This window comes from Bos javanicus, chromosome 18, assembly GCF_032452875.1.
Source record: "Bos javanicus breed banteng chromosome 18, ARS-OSU_banteng_1.0, whole genome shotgun sequence".
Classification (NCBI taxonomy): domain Eukaryota; kingdom Metazoa; phylum Chordata; class Mammalia; order Artiodactyla; family Bovidae; genus Bos; species Bos javanicus.
Window position 1 is genome coordinate 40,237,462 of NC_083885.1, and position 21,977 is coordinate 40,259,438.

Consider the following 21,977-nt stretch of genomic DNA (forward strand, 5'->3'; position numbering starts at 1 on the left):
GATGTCCCTTGACAAATCGTAAATTTGAACTCCCTGAGAAAGTAATGTCAAGCTAAAGGCTTAATGATTGGGAGAGACTTCCTCAACAAAGTGAGAGATGTGGCTGCTGAAGTATAGGAAATCAGTCAGTCCAGAAAGTTCCAGAAAGAGAAGAGAGAGATGGACACAGGGCAGGATGGGACCTTGGAGAACACTTATCTTTCAGGAGGAGGCAGAGGCAGCGAAGCCAGGGGAGGTGGAGAAGGCAGAGTGAGGGTCAGAGGCAGGAGCAATCAGAAGGGCTGCTGGAGCGGGGGCCAGAAGGACTTTCATGTCTCTCCAGAGCCCTAGTTAAGAGTCTGGGGGACCCTTCCCACTTTATTTTTCTCATAGCCCTTATCCCTAGTTAACATACTATTTATTCTACTTACTCTGCTGTCAGTCTTCCCCCGACTCCAACGGGAATGTGAGCTTCTGAGGCAGAGATTTGTGTTAATTTTTGTCACTAATGTATTCCTGGCATCTAGAACAGTGCCTGGCGCATAGCAGACACACTAAATATTTACAAACATGTATTAAATCAGTAAGTGAATATAATCAGAGGTGGCTGAAAGTTCAAATTGAATGATCCCTGAGAAGAGGACAGCTATAGTTCATAGTTCAGAAGTCACTGGTGACTTCATAGAAAGCCCTTTCAATGGTGGGGGTTAAACCCAGACCTACATGTGCTGTTTGCTGTGAGTCAGCTGGCTGTACTGAGGTGGAAGTGGCCAGTCTAAACCCATGGGTCCCACTCAGGACCCACTGGCCGCTTGAAATGTGCCAAGTCCAAACTGAGATATGCTGTAAGTGTATGATACATGCTGGACTTTGAAGATTTAGTGAGAATAAAAGACTGTAAAACAGCACAGTAATAATCATGAGAGGTTTCCCAGGCAGGCAAGGCTGTAGTCGTACCAGCAGTTTCGGAAATGATTACCTTCTGGGCTGGAAGAGAAGGTGGCAGTCTCGTGGGATCCCCTGAGAAGATGAGCAGTGTAGGCCGGGGCTCCAGCCCAGACTGGGCACACACCCACCATCATCACCATCCACCCCCAGTGGAGGACCCCTTCTCCCAGCCCTGCTGGGCGAGCCGCAGGTGGAGGTGGCTGCGCCATCCCCAGAAGAATCACACTAGGTTTCAACTTGCCGTCCTCCCTATTATTTCCTTATTATCCTGAGATGATTTTCAATATAAACCCACTCTCTCCGTGTAGCCCAGGAGGCTGCTGCTGTGAGTCAAAATGCCATGGGACAATTGCGACTGAGCAATGAGACCCTGGGCAAGTTAACTTCGGAATGCACTCTGCTAACTCCCGAAGTTAAACCTACCAAGCCTGTGCGTGGGAGTGTGCTGCTCACCAAGGGCAAGGCAGAGAGCCACGGCTCTGGGTCTCAGAAGCAGCATCACCAGCACTCGTCCGAAACGCCCCAGGTACAAATCAGGGCTCCCCAAAAGGAGGGTTGGGATTCCCCCTCCTCCTTTCCCCTAATCCTCCTCCTCTCCTACCCCTCCTCCTCCTGGCATCTTGCATCTGGGTCAGCACAACCTCATTCCTACAGGTGCCCTGGCCAGGCAGGCCTGGGTATTGCCCTGTACCGCTCCTGAAAGGAGTATTCTACCAGGTGTGAAACAGGTCAGGCCCTGGCAAAGTGAAGATAAATAAAGCAAAACCCTGCACTCAGGCTGAACTAAGAGCCTGATGAGGGTGATCACCACACATTTTATTTGCAATAAAATGAGATTAGGACAAAAGAGGTATGTAAAAAGAATTAGGTTAAGCCATACGAAATTGATATGAGATTGACAGTATTCAACCACTTGAGACCTCTGTTGCAACAACTTCATGTGGTTCAACCTACTTCTAAAGGAATGTTAAGGATGGACCCACTAATATAAATTGTGGGAGGGCTGCAGGGGAGTCTTGAAAAGTCATAAAGAAGCCAGAGAGTTTGAGTCATGTGCCAAGGGACTTCAAGAACAATCTCGGCTGAATAGCAGGGGCTGAAGCCAGAGAGAGTGTGTGGCACAGTGGATTGTTGGTGGGAACCAGAGTCAGATGAGTGCAAGCTTCTGAGATATTTGAAAGAAAGGGAGAAAAGATCAAATAATCATTAGAGGAGCAAACCCAGGGTCAAGAGAGTTCTTTCTGTGGAAGGAGGTAGAGGCACAAGCAGGTTCTGTAAAGATAGGAACTCCTGGAGAAGTATCAGATGATGATCTTCCCAAGAGGGAAAGAGATTCCAAGGAAATGTGGCGGGGGAGACCAGGATTAAGCATAGTTGAAGGAAACGGGTGCCGTCTTCCTCTAGAGTCAGTAAAGGTGTGGAAATAGATACAGCTACTTGTGGGGGAAGCAGGGTGGAGAGTGGAAGTGAACAAATGTTTGAACGAATGAACAAATGTTTGCTGTTCAATACACATACAAGGCATCTTCCACAGTGTTCCTACTCGAAACTTACAGCAGTTATTCAAGTGAGATAGGAATCTTCCAGTTTACAGTACAACCCCCATTTTATAGATGAGGAAATGAGACCCAGAGATTAGATGATTCTCCCAAGGTCACATGGCCTGTTAAGTGGAGGAGTTGTTGAAACACCAGGCTTCTGGATTCTGACTCCTGATCCTTCTCTCTCGAAACAGGTTTCCTCCAGCCCTCTCCCCTCGGGGCCCACGCAGCGTCGACTCAGTGTCAGCGCCAGTGTGGGAGGTGATACCGGGCTCGTGAGCTGCGTGCTCCCTGAGGAGCTATTCACTCAGATCCTGGTGGACCGAATTCAGGTGTGTCCACACCTACCTGCGTGGAGATGCAGAGCTTACATGCCTGTCCCCCTGCTGTAAGCTGAGGTTCTGAGCCATTGCCCACACACAGCAGCTCAAAACCCAGGGGCCTCGGAGAGGACGGATGGGTTTCCTCACCCTCTTTTGTCCTTTGGATAGCCCTCGTCAATCTCTGACCCTGGCTGTCTGCTGGCTGAAACCACACTCACCTTAAGGACCAGTGAGCAGAAGGTAGCACATTCAAAACACACACGTCTACAGAGTCATGGTACAGCCCTCAGAAGTATGTTAAAAATCATAACGTGGAGCCATGATAAGTTAGAATTTGGAGTGATATTAATTGTGGTAAAAATAAGTGTTTACACAGCTCAATTGGTAAAGAATCTACCTGCAGTGCAGGAGACCCAGGTTCAGTTCCTGGGTCAGGAAGATCCCCTGGAGGAGGAAATGGCAATCCACTCCAGTATTCTTGCCTGGAGAATCCCATGAACAGAGGAGCCTGCAGGCTACAGTCCAGGGGTTGCAAACGGTTGGATGTGACTAAACTACCACCACCATGTTATTAACTGAGAAAATCAGATTATTAAATAGTATGTAAACCATAATTATATTTCTCTAAAAATATTTATAAATGTGTATCATACACATAATAAAAATCCTTAAAATACATGTTAACTGTGGTTATCTTTGGCTAGCAAAATTATAGGTTTTTAATTTTCATACATTTCTGAATTATTTTATAATACTATATGGCTCTTAAAGTCAGAAACACAGTAACTGTTTCTTTTTGTTTTGATTTTTCATTAGTGTTGTTCAGTTCAGTCGTTCAGTCATGTCTGACTCTTTGCAACCCCATGAACCGCAGCACACCAGGCCTCCCTGTCCATCACCAACTCCTGGAGTCCACCCAGACCCATGTCCATTGAGTCGGTGATGCCATCCAACCATCTCATCCTCTTTCATCGCCTTCTCCTCCTGCCCTCAATCTTTCCCAGCATCAGGGTCTTTTTCCAATGAGTTAGATCTTCACATCAGGTGGCCAGAGTATTGGAGTTTCAGCTTCAACATCAGTCCTTCCAATGAACATCCAGGACTGATCTCCTTTAGGATGGACTGGTTGGATCTCCTTGCAGTCCAAGGGACTCTGAAGAGTCTTCTCCAACACCACAGTTCAAAAGCATCAATTCTTCGGCGCTTAGCTTTCTTTATAGTCCAACTCTCACATCCATACGTGACCACTGGAAAAACCATAGCCTTGAATAGATGGACCTTTGTTGGCAAAGTAATGTCTCTGCTTTTCAAAATACTGTCTAGGTTGGTCATAACTTTCCTTCCAAGGAGTAAGCGTCTTTTAATTTCATGGCTGCAGTCACCATCTGCAGTGATTTTGGAGCCCAGAAAATAAAGTCGGCCACTGTTTCCCCATCGATTTGCCTTGAAGTGATGGGACCAGAGGCCATGATCTTCATTTTCTGAATGTTGAGCTTTAAGCCAACTTTTTCACTTTCCTCTTTCACTTTCATCAAGAGGCTTTTTAGTTCCTCTTCACTTTCTGCCATAAGGGTGGTGTCATCTGCATATCTGAGATTATTGATATTTCTCCCGGCAATCTTGATTCCAGCTTGTGCTTCCTCCAGCCCAGCGTTTCTCGTGATGTACTCTGCATATAAGTTAAATAAGCAGGGTGACAATATACAGCCTTGATGTACTCCTTTTCCTATTTGGAACCAGTCTGTTGTTCTATGTCCAGTTCTAACTGTTGCTCCCTGACCTGCATACAGGTTTCTCAAGAGGCAGGTCAGGTGGTCTGGGATTCCCATCTCTTTCAGAATTTTGCACAGTTTATTGTGATCCACACAGTCAAAGGCTTTGGCATAGTCAATAAAGCAGAAATAGATGTTTTTCTGGAATTCTCTTGCTTTTACCATGATCCAGCGGATGTTGGCAATTTGATCTCTAGTTCCTCTGCCTTTTCTAAAACCAGCTTGAACATCCAGAAGTTCACAGTTCAGGTATTGCTGAAGCCTGGCTTGGAGAATTTGAAGCATTACTTTACTAGCGTGTGAGATGAGTGCAATTGTGCAGTAGTTTGAGCATTCTTTGGCATTGCCTTTCTTTGGGATTGGGATGAAAACTGACCTTTTCCAGTCCTGTGGCCACTGCTCAGTTTTCCAAATAGATGTTGTAAAGAAAAGAAAACTAGATCACCAGAATTTGGGAGGGTTTGCTGCTTATGGATTACAGAAAACTAAACTGCTTACCAGGTCCTAGAGTTCTGTGTTTGCTTTGGTTTGCCAGAATGGGCCACAGTATTAATTGCATGTTTAAGTAAACAAAAATTCAACTTGAGTTTCGCAGAAGAGGAGGAATGTAATCACCAGAAATGATTCATGTTAAGCTTTGAACTCACTACTGCGTTAAAGGTGCCATTGCTCTCAGCTCATTTGAACACAGGCGTCTAGTAAGTGTGCAGGTGTTTCATGCACCCCGAGTAAAGGCTGAGACCACTGGTAAAACCCAAAGTAAGCCAGGAGAGCTGTGCTACTCATAGTACTGGCCTCTGATGAGATACAGAGTTTGTGCTACTTCGTTTATTGACAAAGTCTTCCCTATGAGGAAAAAAAAAAAAAAGGCAGCTAAACTAAATAGTATATGTACTGATTGCAATAGTTGATTTTCTGACACAGGATTCTTGTCTCCTCAGAAAGTGGTAGTAATCAGTCTCTAGCGCGTGGTGGCCAGTCTCTGCAAGTAACACTGCAGCACAGCCAAGGCCTGTTCTACAGTAGTTACTACTACCAAAATCATTACGCTCCAAGGCAGGAAAACCACTAAGATAAAAGTGGCCCATCTGCTACCGCTGTCTTTGCTGCAGAGGGACACCTTTTATACACATATTCCTTCTCTGTATTTCATAGATCTTCCCAGATTCTCATCTCAACATTATTTGCTTTCTTGATCTCTACAGAGACAGAATAAATCCTTTACTCTGCAGATATGTATGGCAAAGATCTTTCATGACTGCTGAAACATTTGTATTTTTCTCTCTTGTTTAATTACAGCCCCAATGAATCTGGCAGGTGGGAAGGCAGTGGAACTTTCATCTGGGCCCAGAACCAATGGTTCTGGGTCTGCAGAACTAGTGGCAGCACCTGTAAAAGCAGCAGCAAAAGAAAAAATAGCTTCCTTCTTGGGGAACAGATGATCTTGTGGCCACAGTAACTGTTTGTGCTCTGGTTTCAGCTGAGTGACTGCTACCGAGGAGTGGTGTTTGACAGCCTGGAGACACTCTTTGCTCGGAACGCAGCTACCGCTCTCCTCTGCCTGCTGAAGGCCATCGGCAATCGGGAGCACATCTATGTCATCAACATGGCCCAGGATTACGCAGCCATGAAGGCCCAGGAGAAAGCCAAAAATGAGCAAGAAGGTAAGGCCATCCCCTCCTGGGCTGTCCTTCCAAGCCCCATAGGTCTTTCCTTTAAACAGAGCTCTAGGCTTTTTACATTCCTTCCCTGCTGTGAGTACCCATTAGGCTTATGTTGCTACATCTGCCATCTCATTGGCGCCCCACCTCTGCCCTGGAGGGTGGCTGGGAGTTCTTATTTCTACTTTGCATGTGAGGCAATTGAGACACAAGTGACCTGTTGAGAGATTATAGAAGGAAGGATGGAACCCAGCTCTTCTCACCATAGGCATCTTCCTCTTTCCCCCGACATCACATTACATCCCTTCATCTTCTCTATAATTACAGCCTACCTGAGGGTATCACAGGGCTTCCAGGTGGCTCAGTGGTAAAGAATCCACCTGCCAATGCAGAAGATACAGGAGGTTCAGTCACTGGGTTGGGACAGTCTCCTGGATGGCAACCCACTCCAGTATTCTTGCCGGAAAAGTCCTATGGACAGAGGAGCCTAGCTGGCTACAGTCCATGTGGCTGCAAAAAGTCAGACGTGACTGAGCAACTGAGCACTGACTGAGAGGGCCACATCACAGGTCCCATCCTTACTCAGGTGACCCGTTCATTAGCTTGTCGGTTTTAAGCCCACTGTGAATTTCCTGTAAGACCAGAGTAGAGCTTGTAACTTGAGGAAACAGTTTCTACATTCTAGCCTACTGTGTACCAGGCACTGCAGCAGATTGTGTACACTTAAAATGTCTTTAAAGGACACTTTGGGTCATTTAGTCCTGACAAAGATTATTGCCCCCACTCTACAGATGTGGAAAACGAGGCTCACAGATATCAAAAGTTTTGTGTAAGATCACAGAGCATATTAGTAAGATCTGTGTAACTCTGAGTTCTTTGCTTTTTTGTCATTCCAGTGGCCTGTAAAAAATTTTCAGTGATTGAAAAGCCCATACACACATACACAAAGAAAGTAATGTTAGCTTAAGTTCCAAATTTAGACAAAAGCAGATCCAGGAGATCTTGGCCCCCAAGGGAGAGGACGGCGCTACCCCTCAGAGGCAGAATCCTGCTTCAGCCTCAGCTCCGGTCATATCACTGCCCTTCCTCACTCAGCCTTGCCTCTGTCTTCCAGAACAGTCTGCACCTTTTCCTTTTAAGGAAATATTTACAAACACTGAGCTATCTTAGTTCATAGTGAAGTGAAAGTCGCTCAGTTGAATCTGACTCTATGCGACCCCATGGACTATGCAGTCCGTGGAATTCTCTAGGCCAGAATACTGGAGTGGGTAGCCTTTCCCTTTTCCAGGGGATCTTCCCAACCCAGGGGTCAAAGCAGAACTCAAAGACTGCTTCCTTTTATTCTCATCCAGAGATTGACCAGGCATCTTTCAGCAATATTTCAACCTCCAGATTCCTAGTTTCCAGAAAACTCATTTCCCATCAACAATCAACTTTTGAAAGAAAGTATCTCTTTTCATTTTCTCAATTGCCTGTAGTTTTCACAGTTTCAATATAGGTTCCTATTCCCTTAATAATTTTAAAAAGTCCTGAGGCAGCATACAATATTATTATATTAGAATCTAGTTGTTATTGAACATTTATGAATGTGCCAGGCACTGGGCTAGGCGCCTTACATGATTGCTTATTTGATCCCCACAACAGCCCTGTGAAGGAAGAATTATTATTCTGATCTGTTACTATCCTCTGTAAGTGTTAGAGACTAAGAACTCAAGATGTAGATCTCTGAGCCCAAAGCTCAAACTTAGGGAGGCATGAGGAAAGACTGGGGTGCCTGCAACATGTGCAGAAGCAGCCCAGAGTCTTCGTGCCAAGTGTGAACCACACTTCAGGACCTGGAACCTGCAGGGTGTGGAAGTTGACAGTTCTGTCACCTGAGCACTTTGGTGGCTTGTGTTAGTAATGGGTAAAGTCAGTGGGTGGGATATTACTTTCCTATTACTCCTGTAATACACTGCTTCAAACTTGATGACTCACCACAGATTTGTTCTCTGACAGTTCTGGGAGTCAGAAGTCCTAAAATTGAGGTGTCAGCAGGGCCATGTTCCTCTGGAGGCTCTAGGGGAGAATCCTCGTCTCCTTTTCTGGCTCCTAGAGGCCCCCTGCATTCCTCGGCTCGTGGTTCCTACCTCGCAACTCTCTGACCTCTGCCTCATTGTCCGCTCTTCTTCTCTGACCCTGACCCTCCTGCCTGCCTCTGCTGGACCTCTGTGATTATATTGGGCCCACTCAGATAATCCAGGGTAATCACGCCAACTCAAGATCCTTAATTTAATTACATTTGCAAAGTTCTTTCTGCCATGTAATGTGACATATTCACAGGTTCTGGGCATTAGCACGTGGATCTCTTTGGGGCCTCTGTTCAGCCCACCACAGGTGGAAAACATTGTGGGAACTGTATGAATGCAGGAAAGCCCAGCAGAGATTAGGAGGCCGCCTGTGGTACCCGCTGTCTCTCGCTGTCACACACGCACCACAGCCTGCTTAGGCAAGAGCTAAACCACTGGGGTCCCCACAGCCAAACGTGGTGAGTGAGTTTTTCCCACCCTCCTGTTTGTTCCCCACAGAGCACAAACGCAGAGAAGCGCAGAAGAGAGAGAAGGAGCGCCTCCAAAGCATGGATGAGGAAGAATATGATGCCTTGACAGAGGAGGAGAAAATAACCTTCAACCGAGAGGTTCAACAAGCCCTGCGGGAGAGGAAGAGGAGGTCAGTGTCCGGGGCTGGTCAGAAGGGAAGCACTGCCACTGGGAGCAGTTTCCATCAGGCACACAGCCCATCCTGAAGACTAGGGTCACCGGGGCCGGGGAGGAGGCAGCAATGGCCGCAGGAGACCTGGGAGGATGACTTGCTGAGAGCAGAAACAGGTATCTTGCACAACCAGGGTGCTGGTTGCTGCAGCCTTCCCACGTCTCCATTCTCCTGTCCTTCCTTCTTTCTGGGGGACCTGTGGGACCCAGGGCTAGAGGCTGTAGTGTAAAAAGAGGAGGGGCTTCTGGCCCCTAATCTCCTGCTGGCTTTCCTGAGAGCTGCGGCTCATCAGCCTCTGTGCTCAGGTGTCCAGAGATGGTGACCCAGGGGGCCACTCTTGTGACGTGGGCATGGTGGTTGCCCTCCATAACTTAGCCATTTCTCCTCCTTTCCTGGCCAGCATCTTGGCCTTTGGTGGTGCCATCCATCCCGAGGTCTGACTGCCACTCCCACTTGCTCCTTAGCCTGGGCAGTTCAGCAGAGACCCTGGGCAGGCTCCCAGGCCAGTGCTCTCAGCCACCTTCTGTGCCCATCCCTGGGGACCACACGGGACTGACTGAATCCCCTCCATACCACCCACGAGACATGGTCCATGATTTCACGCTGTCTCCAATACAGGTGGGCAGTGTCCTGTCCTCAGATCTTCAGACATGCCAAGGGAGGGAGGAGGGTCTACTGCCTACCCCTCCCTAAGATTCCAAACACTGGTGGTGGGGGGCAAGATGCTACCTATAATTTAATCCCCTTTTCTCCTCTCCCCCTACCTCCAGACTCCTCCCACTGGCCCCCAAAGAGCTTTTATGTACTCTACAGTATCAGTATATATATATATACCCACATCTCATGCATGGTCTACTGTAAACATGCCTGGGCCTCAGGAATCCCAGCTTTGGGATTCCAAAAAAATCGCTTTTTTTTTTCTCATTCAGGTCATTTACTTTCAGGCCTTCATCTCACAGTGGACTTAGAAAATCCAAATCTGATTCTTAGAGCTCAGCAGTGACTTGTTTGTAACGCGCACACACACGAAGTGATGAAGTAATGATGAGTCAACTTCAATGAGCAGAGAGCCACAGCAGCCAGGAACAACCAGGGATTCCCAGAGATAAAAATAAATGGATTCCGTATCTTCAGAAATGCCATCCCCTCCACTCTTTGTTTATACATGGTGCCCAGGCTTGGTGCCCTCTCTGCCATTAGCAGCAGGGCAGACACGGCTGAATCCATAGCTGGAAAGGAAAGAAAGGGCGAGAAGGAGAGGAACGTGGCCTTCAGCTCTAGCTCCATGGCTCCAAGTGGGCCACAGTGGGGACCGCTGTGAAAAACATCATTTCTTCTTGTCTACGCCTCAGACATGAGTGTAGAAAGCTGGGCCTCATCTGTACTGATATCAGAACAGTCTTTGAAAGTTGGTTTTTAAGGGTGATAACATCCAGCTTGTTTACAGCCCTTGCCTCACTCTCCTGTGAAACGAGATTGAAATAGAATTAGAGATCAGTTGAGAATTCCTCTTAGTTGAGCTTCAGTTATCAGTTTTACTAAATGACTATTCAAAGGTAGATGTGAGCCATCCTTTCCTCCTTTCTTCCCTTCTTTTCTTCTCTTCCCTTCCATCTTCCTTCCTTCCTATAATATCCAGCTTTCTTTTGTTCTTTCCTGGTTTTTGTGCTGAAGAAAGCTCCGCGCCACGTTCCCCCACCAGGTGATTGCAGCAGGGGAGGGGCTCGGGCAGGCCCCTCTGAACTCTTTTCTTCTCTGCCTGACTTAATGAAGGGAGCTAGAGAGACTGGCAAAGGAGATGCAGGAAAAGAAGCTACAGCAGGAACTTGAGCGACAGAAGGAAGAAGATGAGCTAAAACGGAAGAATAAAAAGCCAAAGCAGGGACCCGTAAAGGAGGAGCCGTCCACGAAGAAATCTCAGATACCAAGCCGGCAGGTAGCAACCCTCCCTGGCCCCTCAGCGGCAGGCAGGTGCAGAGTGGCCCACCACCACAGCTAGCATATCAGCCCAGCACTTCTCCCCTCCAGAAAGCTGGCCTAGGACTGTGTAGACTCTTGGTGGAGCAAAAGGCAGGAGGAGAGGGATCAGCATTTTCTGAGCACTGACTGTGTGTCCCGTGCTTTCTTGTGCTTCCCATAATCCTGTCCTGTTACATCCTGTCCTTCCTCAGAGGTTCAGAGATGTGAACCCCATCCAGAATTTAACAGGACGAGCTGTAACAGTTGTGTGTGTGCACAGATCTGGCTCCTTCTGCTGTCTCCTGCAGCCCCCTGGATGGTTTTAAATAGACTGGTGGTGAAGAGCTGTTTGCAGTGAGCCACCAAGTCAGTTTGTTCAACCAGGAGCTGATCCTTGACCGCAGTCAAGGGAGATGCTCCAGCATAAGCTGTCCTTGTGAGTATCAGTCTGCCTATCACGTCTCTGCCCACTGTGATACCCAGTACCCGGGCTTGGTGCAGACTGGCCAGAACAACTTCCAGGGTGGCGCTAGTGGCTGAGGGTTGTGCTAGCTGGGGTGCACAGTGGCCACTCCAGCCCCGAGAGTTCTGAGAGTCAAACTAAAGCCAGACTCCCAGACAAGGTGCAGACTGGTCCCAGAAGGCAGATGGAAGAGCAGAGGAATCAGTGTCCAGGAGTCCGCATCAGGTAGAGCTCAGGAAGGAGCATGTCTGAGCACTTAAAACTTAGGCACCAAAACAAGGATAAGAAACAGGCTCCCGCAAGTTTCCAAATGCAAGTCCTCCCCTCAGTAGGCGCTTCTTCCACACTCAGTCCACTTCCACTTGGAACAGGATATCTAGGCAGAACTCTGTAGATGGGAACATACAGCAGGCACCCCGCCCTCCCCTCACCCACACAAATAAGGCGATCCACCACTCCAGGAGACAGCGTTGCCAGTACTGTTGTGTCAGCTCTCTCCAGGCTGTAGAGACGGACATTTAGCGGGGAGCTGATGCAGTGCAGAGAGGGGATAACCAGCCTGGGCCTCTCATGCCTCCACACCTGAGCTTAGGCAAGAGAAGAATGTCACTGGGCTGAACTGGACTGTATGTCATCAAAGAAGAACCCCCAGACCTGTGAAGCCTCCTGGAGGGTTTCATCAGGAGGGGAGACAATCAGAACCCACAAAGCAGTAAGAAAAAGAATAAGGTTGGTTTCTCTCTGCAAGGTTCATTAGCTAAAATACAGGTTTGTTTAAGAGGCTGGAGTGTAGCCAGATTCTGAAACCCTGTCTGTCCCCAGCAGCACTGATTAATCTGTATATATAATCTGTATAATTTTAATAACTTGGCACTATGAGACCTTTTACTCTGTGACAGACACTGTTATAAACTTTTTACATGCACTCACACATTTAACTTTCAGTGGTCCTCTGGGGTAGTTATTAATATTACTGTCAACACAATACAGGTGGGCCAAAGATGTGGCTTGCTCACCCATGGTCACACAGCTAACAATTGTGAGACCAGGTTTGGACCACTAGACTCAGTGGCCTCTCCAGAGGAAAGGCTCGTCTTGAGCATCTTTTCCTGTTGATCCTTCAGAACAGCAGCTGTCAGCCAGGAGTGAACATTACAGCTGCTATGCATAAAGCCCGGCCCCAGCCAGCTCCAAGACAAGGAAGGACCACAGAGTGAATCTTCTGAGAAAGGCCCCCACACAATCCATGGGCACAGCCCTGGCGTGTATATGAGGGGCTGGAATCCTATGAGGCCATCTTACAAAGCACAGTGCCCTCTTTCTCCTTCTTTTGCAATTTGCTCTCCCCGAAAGAACTGTTTTAAGAATGTTTTATGTGTTTTTGCCTTCTAGATTCTTACTTTTTCCAAACTAGAGGTGAAGATTGATGCAGTAGAAAGAAAAGTGTCCGTCAGAGAGCAGGTAGCTGTGGAGAAGGAAGAATGGATAAGAGGAGGAGGAACCTCTTGTCAGATATCAACACGCTTTGGTTTCCTCTTGTCCAGGAGCAAGAAGACAGTGAGGGGGACCTTCCGAAGGACACTGACAAGAACGTGGCCCAGAAGTTTAAGACCTTCGAGCTGACCCTGAAGGACATCCAGAACATCCTCACGTACTGGGACCGGAAGCAAGGAGTTCTGCTGCATCACATCGGTGCTGAGGACATGAGCCATGAGGATGGGGCCGACCAGCGCCAGGTTCCCTCCGGTGGACGCCGAGGCCGCAAGGACCGGGAGCGGGAGCGCGCGGAGAAGGAGCGAGCCGAGAGGGAGCGCCTGGAGCGGGAGAGGGCCGAGAGGGAGCGGCTGGAGAAGCTCCGCGCCCAGGAGGAGCGCAGCGACGGAGGCGAGGGCGAGGAGGAGGACCACGAAGGGAAGAAGGATCTGGGTGTGCCGTTCATAAACATCCAGACGCCTGACTCCGAAGGCTCGAGCTGGAAGCAGGCTCTGGAAAATGAGAGGCTTCCTAAAGGGGAACAGGTACAGACTTTCCTCCAAGACAGAGATGTAACGGTCAGGTAGCCAGGCAGACGTACAGAGCTAGTCCTTGTAAATGTGCTTTTAACACAAAATCCAGATCCCCTTAATTCCATTCATCTCTGATATCCCTTTGTATATAAAACAAAAATGGCTAAAAGGACCTTTTTCTATGTGATGAAGTATCCATAGGAAGTTCCACAGATCTAAACTATTCCATCTAACCTTATAAAAAGCCACTCATAAAGTTAATTTTAGTATTGACAATACTGTGTTATGGGTTGGCAAGGCAGGTACACTTCGGGGGTTATGCAAATGGCTCAACTATTCTAAAATTTCTTTCCCATAAGCTTCCCACCATGACAGAAATTATACGACCAGATGGCTTCTTGTTCCTAGAAACAAAAGCATCATATTCAGAAACCCCTTTGGCAGTGATTTGGAGGGAATGGTTATTATAACCTTTCATCCCATGACAAACTTTATCGGTGAAACACCAAAAAACAAATATTTGCGGCTACAGGTCATATAGTCTCTGTCCCGAACACCCACCCCCAATAATGGATATGACTGGAGATGACTCTGTTCAGATACAGCTTGATTCACAAAAGCAGGCAGCAAGCCAGATTTGAACAAGGGGGCCTCAGTCTACCCACTGGTTTAGTTTAGTATTTATCAGAAACTAGACGCAACCTTCCAGTACTTTGGCCACCTCATGCGAAGAGCTGACTCATTGGAAAAGACTCTGATGCTGGGAGGGATTGGGGGCAGGAGGAGAAGGGGACGACAGAGGAGGAGATGGCTGGATGGCATCACTGACTCGATGGATGTGAGTTTGAGTGAACTCCGGGAGTTGGTGATGGACAGGGAGGCCTGGCATGCTGCAATTCATGGGGTCGGCCACAACTGAGCGACTGAACTGAACTGAACTGAGATGCAACCTTAGAAGTAGAGAGCAGAGCCTGAGAGGAACCACGAGTTAGACTTGTTTAAAGAACTTCCTGCCTCTATTAACTTAATAGGGGATGCAAATTATTCATCCCTTTCCTCACAGATATTCTGAATCCTGGGAGTTAACTCTAGCTACATGTTAGTCAGGAAGTGTCTTCAACTTTCTGACCAAGAGAATTAGCAACACAGGATTACATGAAGATAGTTACTTCCTCGAACTAATAGCCTGTTGGTCCACTCAGGTGGCCTCATGGTTGTGATGACAACAATTAATCAAGGGATAGCATCCTTTTTCTGAGGGTTTTACAAGCTGAGGAGAAAATTGCTACCAGATTTTGAAGCCATCTGCTCTGGATGGCTCTCATTCATTATATATCAGAGTAGAATGGGGAATGCTACAGGAATAAGTTGACTCTCTCAAGTTTCTTTTTTGACTTCTCTCTTCATTCCCATCTTTCACCCCATTCCCAGAACTTTGATGCACTTTTTTTTTTCTTTGCTGTATATGACCTGCTCTAGCCCTAACTCTCTTTTACCTTTGAAAAGAAAGAACACTTAAAGGTAGAAGAAATGTTAACAGGGGATCTGAAAATAAATGAAACAGCTCTATACTATAGACATCAGAATATTAAGAGATGGTCTCTTTAAACAGAGGTTTGCGTCTCAGCTGTGTGCTAGGCCATGTGCTATATCACCCTAGTTCCAGTCCTAATGAACTTTACAGTCCAGTTGCAGAGATAGACCACCAAGCAATCATAATAAAGTGACAAAGGTTATGATAAGAGAGGGAGCCTGAAGCCCATAGCAAGAGCCCCAGCTGAGTCTGGAGGTGTGGGGTCTGGAAAGACCTACAGAGCTGTGTCAGAGGCCCATTATACACCATCCCTGACACATGCCTATATCAGGGCGTCTCCTGAGAAAGTTGAGAGAAAGGAGGGAGGGTCTCACCATCCTGTGCTCTTTCAGGGAGGCTGTTAGGGGTAGCCTGCCCTCTACACCAGAAATTCATCTTGATATTTTTCTTTAGATCCTAGACATCTTGGGCCTGGGTTCCTCTGGACCACCTATCCCACCACCTGCTTTATACTCAATCATCTCCTACCCTGTGAAGCGACAGCCTTTGGCCATGACAGAAATCCTGAAGCATTTCGTGTTTATAACTCCACCCTCTGAAGACTTCTCCCTGATAGAGGAGAAAAGAGAAGTGGAAGCAGAAACAGAGCTTTCAACCACCCCAGGCTCCTCAAAGGTAAATGGAGAAACTTATCCTCCTGACCTTGGCAAGACTTCACATGGGCCCTCCATGTGGCCAAAAATTGAGCCCGGGGTTGATGTCAGGCTCACTGGGGTATTTGCCTCCACTCACTTGGGATTCCACCTGAGCCTCCCTAAGCTGCACCTTCCCTGGGTCTGACTCTTCCTATGCCCCCAAGAAGAGACTAAAAATGACACTTGTTGATTCGCTCTGAAGCCCATTTACAAAAAAAAAAAAAAAAGTGTGAAACAAGCTCTTTTAAAAAGGTAGCAGAATGTATTGTGAAGCTAAGGTAATTCACACAGTGCAGAAGAATACAAGAGTCAACAGACACAAGGAAACACACATCATTAGAGAAAGAAAAGACTATTAAGAAATTATATGGGGAAGATTGGATATTTTGGATAAAGTTGCTTTTTATCTTCTTGCCTGACACAGTGCAGTAAAAGTAATTCCACCTAGATTAAAAAGATAAGTGATCAAAATGAAATCATGTAAAAGTATAAAATTGATTTTTACATATACAGTTAATGGAATAAATAAAAAAAGAAAAATAGATTTGACTAGTAATATGAAGAATGCATGGATATTAAAAATTATAGAGGGGCTTTCTGTTCCCAGAGGAATAGTTCAGTTCAGTCACTTAGTCATGTCCATCTCTTTGTGACCACATGGACTGCAGCACGCCAGGCTTCCCTGTCCATCACCTACTCCCAGAGCCTACTCAAACTCATGTCCGTAGCATTGGTGATGCCATCCGACCATCTCACCCTCTGTCGTCCCCTTCTCTTCCCACCTTCAATCTTTCCCAGCACCAGGATCTTTTCCAATGAGTTGGTTCTTCACATAAGGTGGCCAAAGAGGAGTATGGGGGCCAAAATTTGAATTGCCTCCTAGCTTTCTTCCTATAAACCATGCATGTTAGCAATAAACAAAATCAGCAGCAAATAAAGTTATCTATAGGCCCTGCTTACACCTCAATTAGGTAACAGAGAGCCCCAAACTTTAGTTTGGTAAGTAAATAGACAATCAACATCAGGTCTCAGCACTGGTGAGCAGGCCTTACTTGGGCAGAGTCCAATAAAAAGGTAAAAAAGAAAATATTGCCACCATCAGAGGTGACTATTACACCAACCTCTTTTCTGAAAATTGAACCTTAAGGGGAAAGAGTTTAGCTTTCTTTAACTTACAGTTTTAGAAGGAACTCAGGCTCATCTCCAGTACATGAAGGAAAGCTCTTCTTTCTAGGAGAATGACAGCTGAAATTATAGAAAGAATGGTAGAATTAGAAAGGCACTGTTCTGATATCCCCAATGACGTAGGAGTCCTTGATTAAGGAGTGCCAGGGGATTCCTGGAGTGCTGGTTTTCTGGAGAACAAGACACTCACTCTGAGCCAGAGCGTCGTCCCATGGGTGGCTGGCTGGCTGCAGAGAGGGAAGTCCGCTTTGCCATGGCCAAGATCTGCGAGCATCACTGCAGCCACACAGATACCCTTTGCGTCTGTAATCGTGAGTCAACCTGACATCATTTGTCCCCCAGTGTGACAGAGTATGATGCGCACAGCATCCTCTCTGAATCTAATCAAGTTTTTAAATCTTTTTTTCAACTTACATAAAATACAGGAAATAAGTAAGTTTTAAGGGACACTCTGAGAACAGTCAAAAGATTTGCAGACTATGGAATATTCTGTCATGATACAGATTTGGTCTATGAAAAAAAATCAGTGTGATTGGGAGGGAATGAGAAATATTGATTTAAAAAAAATACTACAGAAGCACAACAACAAAATGCAGTATGGGAACACACTCCAGACCAGCTTCCAGCTTTCTCTGGAGCTTTGGCCTCCCTTCAGGGAATTGGGTACCAGGGAAAGCTCTAGACTCGTCTCCACACTTCTATCCTACAGTAGTGTCATAGTCTGGGCCCTGCCATTCTCAGCAGTCGCCAGCATCTTGAACCTGGTGAGGTCACCCCAGACTGCAGGCAGAAAGGTCACTCCAAACCGCAGGCAGTGTCATGGGCATTCCTGTCTCCTGCTTCTGTGGTCGTAGGATGAATGTTTAAGACCCTGTACTCATTTTCAATTTAAGACCCAGGAGGAGCAAATCACCTCATCTAAAGGGAGCAAACAGAAAACGAAAGAAAAAGAGAAAGAAAAAACGGATCAGCCACGTGAGACTCAGAAGGAGAAACGTCGAATGGCCTTCAACAGGAAGGGCCTTTCTGCAGGAACTTCCGGAACCATTGCTCCGCTGTCAGACGTAGAGCAGAACAACTTATCTGGGCAGCATTCCCAGGAGAAATTCACCAGGTGGGCCTCGGAGCCACCCAGGGAGGGGAAGGCCGAAGCTCCAAATGAGGGTGTGGCTGTCACAGCCTCAGATGGGAACCAGGTTGTCCTGACTGTTAAGGACCTCCATGGCGGTCAAGGATCGCCATGCCTAACTGCAGCAGGACCGGACTTCTCCCAGGCAACAGTCCTGTCTTCTCTTGGCCCAAAGGAAGCATCCTCACAGTAAAAGCATGTGTGGTCATTTTCAGGCTGAATCATTTCCGGTGGATCGTGCCTGCCAACGGTGAGGTGACATTGCGCCTACACTTCTGTTCCAACGATCTTGGGATTTTTGACCAAACATTTAACTTTGAGATCCTTGGAACTCACCGCCAGTACCAGCTTTACTGCCGAGGTGTCTGCACTTACCCATACATTTGCCAAGACCCAAAGTAAGTGTATTTTGTTCTTAAAGAAAAGATTGGCAGATACATTTTTGTTTTCCCCCATGGGACTTTGAACAAAATGTGTCTTAATAGAAATGTGGAACCAGGGCAGCATCCCAGGCCCTCTTATACTGGGCTCCAGAGCCATGGACACTGAGTCACAGAAATGACATGGTACCATGTGGCTAAAATAGAATGCTAGCAGATGTGAAGGGCAAGGGGATATCTTCCTGTGTGAAGTTAGTTTGTTTATTTAACTATTAAGCATATATAAACAGATTTTATATTTGCTGTAGGACTTTTATCCTGTAACCTCAGTATATGTGGGTATCTCCACAGGCAGATTTTTTTCCTGAGTACCAAACACTGGGCCCCTTATGCACCACATAAAGGCCCCTGGCTTGAGCAAGCCAGGGGACTTTTTATAGCTTGTACACCTAGAGGAGTTTTTTTTTTTTTTTTTTTTGCAATTCTCACCAAGGGGCCACGTCAGACAGGGAACTCAGAAGCTGGTTAAGATCCACCCGAACTAGATTTCCTTAGGGTTTCTCAGGACTTTCTCTAGCTAGGCACACTAGAACAGGAAGTCCAGCTCAGTTTCATCATCAGCCCCATTATGAAAGACACTACTGGGAATATTTTTTTCTCAGATTCAAACTGTACTGTCTTCCCTCAGGGTTGGTTCCATAAATGTCCTCAAATTAAGAGTCGTTCCAGAAATGTCCTCAAATTAAGAGTTGTTCCATCTCCAGACTCCTGGACCCTTTGCTGAACAGGGAATGTTGGGTTCCTGTATACATCATGTGGAGGCAATTCAGACACTTCTCCTCTCCTCTTCCTCCTCTGTGTTCAGGGTGGTATTCCCTCAGCGGAAGATGGAAATGAAGGCAAATGAGGTCATCTTTAAGAAGTATATTGTGAGCACGGAGAGGTTTCATTTCGGACCACTGCTTTGTGGGAAATCAAGAGATAAGTAAGTGTTCCATTATTTCAAAGCAGATTTCAGACCCCTGGGTTGGATGCATGAGGAATACAAGCCAGGGTGCCTGTGTATTAATAGTAGATCCAGCTCTTAATGACATTGCCTCAGGCAGCCCTGCTCCACAGATCAGGAGAAGTGTGTTCTTGTGCCCCAAGTTTCTGCTAAGCTCTCAAGTGATTGAGGACACTGTTTTCCCAGATGGGGTGGCCTAGAGGAAGACCCAGTTTGGGTAGGGGAAGGGTAGAATGTAGAGTTTACTTGGGTGTGTGTTCAGTTTGAGATGCTCGAGAGATACAGCTAGAAGCCACAGAAAGCAAGGCATAGTCTATGTGGTTTTGGTTCTCAGAGGAGAGTATGTTTCAAGACAAAAAAATGCCATGGGTCTGATGAGATCACCTAAATGAGAGTACACAGTAAGGCGAGAAGGACCATGGATGAAGCCCTAAAGAATTCTACCACTCACAAGAGATAAGAGGGCAGGGGCTACTGGTGGAAACCGGGGGAGCATGGTGTCCTGGAGCCACGAGAAGAGGGCGTGGCCATCCATGTTGATTGTGGCAGGGAGGGTGGAAAGGTAATGACATCGACGTCCATGGGGCTTAACAAATGGAAGGCATAGGACCCTCTCAGGGCTTTCTGAGGATGAAACCCAAGTACAGTGAGTTGAGGAGTGAGTGGGAGGTGAGAGAATAGAGACAGAGTGTGGAGGTGGTTCTTTATAAAAGCTTGACTGTAAAGGGAGATGGAGGCAGCTGAGGACAGGAGGGAGACCTGGAGTGCGGGGAAGGCTGTTCGTTCACTGTTGTTCTTATGATGTTTAGATGTCAAGGGGGGAAGTAGGGAGGAAGAAGCTAGAGTTTCCAGAGAAAGTTAGGGCGGTGAGTGGTGCAGCTCCCTGAAATAACACAAGAGGTGGAGATGCTGGCTTTGCCAGGAAGAGGGACCGTCATCACATCGGAGGAAGGTGATATGGCTGCAGGTGCAGATAGGGTCACAGGTTTGGCTGGAATGGTGAGGAGGTTCCCACGCAACCATTTTCTCCATAGTGAATGATGTGAGGTCATCCCTAACAGTGAGGCAAGAGGAAGGAAGTTTAAAATGTTGGGAAAATGGACTAGGTATGAAATGGGTTTTGTGCAAAGTAGGAGAGGAAGAATATTATAGAAATAGATTAAAATTAACTGGCAGAACTGGGGGTCCAGCTAAGGTTAATGGTCATAAATATTTAGTGATACAAGTTTTTTTTTTTTTTTTTAGTCATATATAAGTTGCTTATTATATAGGCAGGAAGGTGAGACCAAAAACAGAACCAGGATCTCAACCATGTCTTAATTCCATCTAGCATTTATTGTGATAAGTGGCAAGTGATTATTTCTATGCTTACTTGGTGAAATTAATGAGCCGTTAGTTCTCCATTCCCTTCATAATCTCCTGTTTATTTCCTAAGATATTGGACTAGAAAATGAAGTTGAAGAGAGTTACCTGCTGATGGAGAGGATCCTTAAGACCCAGTAGAAAGGCTTAGACAAGAGAAGGGGTGGGAGTCAGGTTGATGGATGTGATGTGCACCCATCAGCAGCCGGAGGTGGGATTCAGGGAAATGATGGCCGGTTCAGAGAGGCCTGTGTTCAGAGCAGCGTTGGAATTAAGTAGGGTATGAGGCCAGACAGCCGTGATCCAGAAGGGCAATTACAGTGGTCCCTAAATAAGTATCATTTATCTTTTAAGTCTTGCTGAGCCTCAACATCCTCATGTGCAGAACAGGAAAATAATAGCCCCTACTGCACAGTTTTGGAAAGACCGAACTAGAGAGTACACATGTAACTTTTAGCAAAGTGCTTGGTGGTGATAATTAACAGTGAGATATGAAGGCCACCACCTCTCTGGCAGTTACACAGAGAAAGCTCTGTCTCTCGGACTTAATCTCTGCCATGCCTTCTCCTTCCTCCCTTCATTGCAGACTGTCCAGACTGTCCAGAGCTCTTCAGACTGTCTGTGGGCACAGTGGTGCCGTGCTTTCCTGACCTGTGCTGTCACCTCCAGCGATGCGTGTGTCCGTTGATGTTCCCTGTGCCTTCTCTGGCTGCTTTTCTGTTTGGCACCTTTAACTGGGCAGTTTGCAGTGCTTACAGTGCTTCACTCAGCGGGTCTCTCCCTAAAGTACTAGGGAACAGAAACAGCCCTGAGCAGTGAGCAGTGTCAAATGCGTCTGTGTCAAAATAGTAGCATCCTGTGCGAGTATAGGAAAAGGTGGTAAATGAGGTCTTCTCTAAGATATGAAATAACAGGCCACTCAAATGATCATCTCTCTTGGAAGCATAAGCACTGGGAAGGATAGAGCTGCAGAATTCTTAGTTAGAAATCTTTGCCGTAGTAACAACTGCCATTTATTGGGCATTTGTTATCTGCAGCTGTCCTCAGAGCATTAGGTGCTCCATCTTGATATCAAGAGTATCAAATATACTCTTGATATTTCATTTGATACTTGAAATCCTAAGAATTTTTATCATCCCATCTTAAAGATGAGACCAAGGTTTGGGGTGAGTTTGAGGGGGGAGCAGTCAGGTCACAGCTGCAAGTCTTCACCATAAGGTTTGTGTTCGTAGCCTCCACTGCCTCTGTGTAGCCACTTTATCCTTTGAAATCGCCTTGCACCC

The 21,977-nt window shown here is 46.7% G+C and overlaps 1 protein-coding gene across 1 annotated transcript in view; it reads left to right on the forward strand.

Annotated features, from left to right (window-relative positions):
• Nucleotides 1–21,977, forward strand: part of HYDIN (HYDIN axonemal central pair apparatus protein) — a 465,600-nt gene that overhangs the window by 387,891 nt on the left and 55,732 nt on the right. Inside the window, 11 exon segments of the mRNA XM_061387844.1 lie at nt 1,236–1,453; nt 2,663–2,800; nt 6,044–6,227; nt 8,792–8,933; nt 10,749–10,911; nt 12,790–12,877; nt 12,880–13,415; nt 15,391–15,612; nt 17,711–17,931; nt 18,162–18,344; nt 19,192–19,311. Coding sequence (XP_061243828.1) covers nt 1,236–1,453; nt 2,663–2,800; nt 6,044–6,227; nt 8,792–8,933; nt 10,749–10,911; nt 12,790–12,877; nt 12,880–13,415; nt 15,391–15,612; nt 17,711–17,931; nt 18,162–18,344; nt 19,192–19,311 — 2,215 coding nt within the window.